The sequence below is a fragment of the Watersipora subatra genome, chromosome 6, assembly GCF_963576615.1.
Source record: "Watersipora subatra chromosome 6, tzWatSuba1.1, whole genome shotgun sequence".
In the NCBI taxonomy this organism is placed as follows: domain Eukaryota; kingdom Metazoa; phylum Bryozoa; class Gymnolaemata; order Cheilostomatida; family Watersiporidae; genus Watersipora; species Watersipora subatra.
In genome coordinates this window covers 64,118,874-64,125,153 of record NC_088713.1, presented here as the reverse complement: position 1 = coordinate 64,125,153, position 6,280 = coordinate 64,118,874, and the positions used below count along the sequence as shown (strand labels likewise).

The 6,280-nt window shown below is 37.0% G+C and overlaps 1 protein-coding gene across 1 annotated transcript; it reads left to right on the top strand.

Moving 5' to 3' along the window:
- The first annotated feature begins 206 nt into the window (after positions 1–206).
- Positions 207–1,517, top strand: LOC137398446 (uncharacterized). Its single transcript, XM_068084557.1, has one exon. The coding sequence runs from the start codon at positions 207–209 to the stop codon at positions 1,515–1,517; it is 1,311 nt and encodes a 436-aa protein (XP_067940658.1).
- Positions 1,518–6,280: the final 4,763 nt, after the last annotated feature.

Here is a 6,280-nt window from a genome sequence, read left to right as displayed (position 1 = left end):
AGAGGTTGTGCACAGTAAGTGGGTTCGGGTTTTTTGAGGATCTTTTCCAAGCTGCAGGGCTCAGATTGGATTGCTCTCTCAAGCCAAACGATGCAGTTGGATTGCCTATGTTAGTGATTCTGTCAGATTGAAGTGATGTTGCTTACGTTTGTTTTGCTTTCATTTGGTGGGAATGCTTGGATGGTTCGGTGTGGTGTAGGAACATCATGTCTAAGTGTCGCATCGCTCCGGTGAGTAAGTTGTATACGCATCAGATGGAATTAAATGGTGCTGTGGTATCGAAGCGAGTGTGGGCACTCATAGAGAAAGAGTGTATGTTTCAGTTTGACAGTGTGATCCAGTTGGTCGATTCTGAAACTGTTCTTGCCATGCTAAACAAGTGCTCCACCAGATTTCAGATATATGAGGGTGTTCGAGTCGGTGAGATCCAGGCAGCAACTGAGGGTGATTTGTCATGTTGGAAGTGGATACCTGGTAAGCAAAATACAGCAGATTGGCTGACCGGAGGTCAAACTCCTGGTCAGTTGTCTAACACGTCTGAATGGTGGACTGGTCCAATTTTTTTGTATGATCCTCCCAAGAGTTGGCCTGTTAGGTCTGTCAGTGAGTTTAATAATATTTCTGCTTTACCTGGACTAAAAAAGATGGCCAATGTTTCTCAAGTGGTGAAGCATCAACCATTGTTGGACTACTCAAGGTATGGTTCTGCTCGCAGTGTTCATTGGGCTGTTGGGAGAGCGTTGATGGCTATCCGTCGAAAGACTTTTCGTGCATGCTCGAACACTCCCTCTGCTGATATTTATAGAGAATCTTGTTGTCTGGTGGCAAAGGACATTCAGAAGACAATGTTAGTCGATGTGGAAAGAGGTAAAACCTATCCATACAAGCAACTCAATCCCCAAGTAGATTCAGTAAATGGGTTGTGGGTAGTTGGTGATCGCCTCAGTTGGAGCAACCCATTGTCAGCAGATGGAAAGCCCCAAATTTTGTTGCCAGCTAATCATCCCTACACACGCATCTGCATGCGTGATGCTCATGTTGATAGGGGACATAGAGATAGGGATGCGACTCTAGCGAGGTTTAGACAGAGGTTCTGGGTGACTCAAGGTAGTAAAGTTGCTAAGTCTTTCTGTAGTCAATGTTATTTATGTAAAAGAGTCCGACCATCTCTAGTCAAGTACAATTTAGCTAAATTGCCAGAGGCAAGGCCGAAGGCATCACCTCCATTCAGTCACGTGATGTTAGATCTGTTCAGTCCCTACACTATTGGCGGAGAAGTCCAGCGTAGAACTAGTGGAAAGGCATATGGAGTTCTCTTGACAGATCTCTATTCAAGAGCTGTCCATGTGGAGGCGGTGCCAGGTTATGATGCCAAGTCATTCAAAGGTGCTCTCATCAGATTATGTTATGTTAGAGGTTGGCCTACAAAGATTTACTCAGACCCTGGGTCTCAACTGGTATGTGTTGAAAGAGATCTTCGAGAAGCATGGAAGACTATGGTCAAGAATACTATCTAAAGTTGAGTGTTGAGAATGGTGTTGAATGGGTGTTCGGACCTGCCAATAGTCCTTTGTATCAGGGCGCTGTAGAGTTACTGGTAAAGAACATCAAGTTAGATTTAAAGTTTCCTATTGGTTCTAAGAAGCTCCAATATTCAGAGTTAGATACTGCGTTCAAGCAAGCTGCAGATCAGATAAAGGAACGACCGCTGGGATCTCTGGCTTGTTGTGATTCAGAGGTAAGTGTTTTGACACCAAATTGCCTTCTTCTGGGTCGATCGATGTCTAGTAATCCTGGTTGTTTGGTTTCCTGCAGTTCTTTGGATCAGCAAGGCAGTGTAGTTGCAGAAGTGTCTCAGCAGTTATGAAAGAGACGGTGCGAGTTTTATGTCAGCAACTTGTTCACCTCCCTTCGAAAGAAAGAGTCGTCTAAGAACTTCCAGATTGGTGATGTTGTTGCGGTGGCCAAGAGTTATGCGCTCTGACAAGGTTACTTTGTAGCACGAGTTGTCGCAGTATATCCTAGCAGTGATGGTGTGGTCCACAAGGTATCCATAGCCTATAAGAACACTCGGGTGGATGGGAAGGTCCACGTGTACAGGGGTTCCCCAGACATTGTAATGACCCGTAGTGTTATATCAAATACTATCATTATTAATATAATTATAATAGTAATAACATTAATAATATGCAAATAAATAGGATTATAATACAGTAGAACCTGAGTGGGTATTCGCTAACTAGTGAAGCTCTCTGTCACTCAGTCAAGACTGCCATACAATATCACGCCATAATCTACAATGACAAAGTTTGACAGTTTTATGTGATGAAGTAACCCACTAGCATGACATTGAGGTCTATTGGGTTTAGCATGATCCAATGAAACATTTATTGCTGGTTGTTTCAAAAAATTATAATAGGCGGGGTTACCGATCCAACAAAATAATCCCGCCAATCACAGGACAGTTAAGCTACACAAAAGTTAAAACTCGTGTTAGAAGAATTATAGTTGGGAATGCAAGCCTGGCCACTACAGAACTCCCTAATGATGCCTCGCTTACTCCTAGTTAGTTGTCTGTGCTTCAGTGTCATCTTGGCATCATATCCAGATGAGTGATTCATACACAGAGAATAACACTGTTGCTTAATCATTAGACTAACAGTGTGTAGATGTACATGATGTTGTACCAATAGTGAAGCATTATAACTTGTTTGTGTTTATATTATGTAATTCTATATTTAGTATGTTTATATATCAATATTCAGACGTGATAAAAATGTTTATCTATGCATATATTTCTTAAAGTTTTATCGTCTGTTTTGATATATATTGGTTTGTCCAATTATAGCAATTAAAATCTTGGATATTAAATTTTTGCAATCTGATGGACTCGAACGCACAAAGATTGCATCTGAGAGTTAGCATTCCAAATGTTTATTCTCGAGTCCACGAGGGTACTTGAGTTTCATAGCTTTTACTAGATACTTTATATACACTATTTTTGAATGCTCAAAATAAATGATGTAATAATTGAAACTCTATTAACTCTAAGAAACACGATAAAATTTTATAGAGTTATTGATTTAGAGTCTATCAACTCTACGAAACATGATGTTTTTTGGTTTTTTGTAAACTCTTATATTTCCAGTTTAGTTCAAAATTTTTGGAAGACCAAATATTTTCCCATGAACCACTGTATTATTTCAAATAGGAACCACCTCTACATTCTCTCTCCGTTTGGTCCATCATAGACAGCTAAATATCTCATTTTACATTTTTACCAGTATTGAAAGGTACCAGTGTTGTTGTATTTAAAGTTTTGATTGACAAAACTTGCCGGAACGGTTATTTTTCTGTACACACACTTCTATGCAACTAATTGTTATTATTAACTCAACCTATTAAGAATTTTTATTTTGTTTTCTCAGTTTGTATTAATTGTATCATTACCAAATCATTTTTTATTGTAATCATAAAAAACAAACTTAATTTTGCTTTTACATGTACTTGCTAATTATTCGAATTTCCATTTAAACACTTTTGCGGATGTTTTATTTTGTTTCTTAATTTATTTGACCTGCACAAAACATTTTGCTCACTATATGAAATTTGAACGTTGCAGTTTCTTGATAAAACTTGAAAAACTCCACAATTGCTTTATTTTCTCTCTTAATTTATTTGAACTGCACCGAACACTTTTGTCACAATATGAAATTTGATAGTTAGAATGGTAACTGCTGTTGTATGGTAGTTAATATTGAGTTTTCGGTCATAGACTTATCACCCGAGCAATGCCGGGGTTTCAAGTAATATAACCATAAATACATGATCCATATATGTTTACATATATAAAAATATATGGTTAAAACACTTTTACTACTATTAGTTTCATGATCTGAAGAAGCAATTATCAGATAAAATATTTCAATCAACTACAGTTGTTTATATAATAGAGGTGAAATAGCTAACATGTCAAAATGTTAATACATAAAGTCTAAATCCAGTGTGGGAAAAGTTTTGCGTCACCCAAAAGCCAGAGTTGGCTACATTGAACAGGCGAACTGAACTGTCTCTACATGCATACTTGCTGACATATTCTTGTTATGCAATCAAAAGACATAAATAGTAGTAGGACCCAGGACTGTATGTAATTAAACTAGTATAATCTGTTAGCTAAACAACCTGCATTATATAAACAACTATTGTTGGTTGACATTTTATTTGATGAACGCACCTTCAGAGCATGAATCTTTTAGTAATAAAAGTGTTTCAAACCTAAAATTTAAAATTTTAGTTATGTATAATAAGAGGCTCTATTTTATATTTATAATATCAAAAACTTTATTTAGAAATTCTACTCAAAGTTTATGTATATATATAAAGATATACATATATAAAGATATACATAAATAAAGATATACATATATACATACATATATATATATATATATATATATATATATAAGTACAAAGACGGAAAAAGATTTTAGCAACAGTTTATTACTTAAAGTTTCATGATGCAAAATGATGTTAAGTTTGCACCAATCTTCAGATAAAAAATTGCATGACACAAACACAAAACCAAGAATACACTAAGAACACCAACATGAAGAGTTACCTGTATAAGTACAAAGACGGAAAAAGATTTTAGCAACAGTTTATGACTAAAAGTTTCATACTGCATGCAGTAATCATCAGATGCTAATGTGAAGTGCTTGTGTATAATATTTGGTCAAATCAAGTATAAAAGCCTAACTATTAAATTGGTTAATTGGTGAGCTTAGCCTTAGATAGGTAAAATTTGGTGACGTGTCTACAGGATGTTACTATATCACTTCTCTGATTCAGGGTAGCCATGTGAGGTTGGAAAATTATAAAGTACTTCTCAGTTAAGCATAGATTGCACTTCGAAACACCATTCTGACAGGCCTTAGCTCTTGTTATTACTTTCCAATCAATACTAAAATCTTTTCCCTCGTCTTTTAATTGCCATATATATCTGCTTAATTCGGTGGTCTTTCTCTTGTCACTAATACCGAAGGATGTTTTGTGGTTGTTGAATCTGTCCTTAAATTGCCTCTCTGTCAATCCGATGTATGTTTGACTGCTTCTGCCGTCTGTGTCAACTGTTGCCTGGTAAATAATAGAACTCGTGAGACACTGACCATTTAAAGGGCATTCGTTACGATTTCGGCAATTGCATTTTCTGCTGCTTTCGTCTGTCGTAAAGTTCGCTAACAATTTGTTGTTGTGCTTGTCTATAATTGATTTTAAATTAGGCATACAGCTGTAGCTAACTTTCACAGTATTTCGGTTAAAGATTTTGTTTAACTTATTGTTCTTAGGAAATAATCTTTTGATTAGCAGTAGGAATTGTCTTCCGATGTTAGTGGCAACATTTTCGCTATATGGAGGGTTATACCATAATACGTCACGTTTCCGACTATTCCTACTGTCAGCGGTTTTAGTATTGTCCTGCTCGTATCTCAGCTGGTAGTCATAGCCGCTTCGTGATAGTGATTCCTGGAAAGGCTCAATTTCTCTATTAAAAGTGGCCTTGCCGGACGATATTGTGCACAGTCTCTTGTTAATTGATTTTGGGATGTTGTGTATAATGGCTGGAGGGTGGTTAGATTTCCTATGCACATATTGCACAGCATTGCTTGGCTTTCTATAAGGCGCGTATTCTCCGTTGTTCAGGTTCAGTGTAGTATCCAAGTAGTTTACTATTTTCAAGTTGGCCTCTATTGTTACTCTAAGACCGTGGCTCGTGAAGATAGAGCATATATCCTTTTTAATGTTCTCGATTTTTCTTGGACTGGCCTTAATCGCTGCCAACCCGTCATCCCTGTACAACCCAAAACTGCCGCATTTAATTTTTTCTTTAATTTTGCTAAGTAAGTATAAGCCAATTAACTCACAACTTTCAGCTCCATCGAAGCTTCCCATTGTTATGTCAAATGGCTCATCTGTCTTTTTCCTCCACGGTTCATTATCGTGTATCAGGATGGATTTCTTAGCATGAAATATAATGTTGCGGTGTTCATTAGTGATATTGGTGAAATTGGCTGCATAATCGAGAGCTTTGGTCATTAGATCCTTAGTGATGGAAGGGTAATATTCCACTATATCAAATACAATAAAACTGTGTGATTGTTTGTTTCTGATGTTTTGAAACCAATTCAACACAGATGCAGTATTCTTCCATAGATTGGCAGTATATCAGTGAAGTCTCAACCATTATCTGTAAATACGCTCCTACCTTTGTTGAGCACTATTA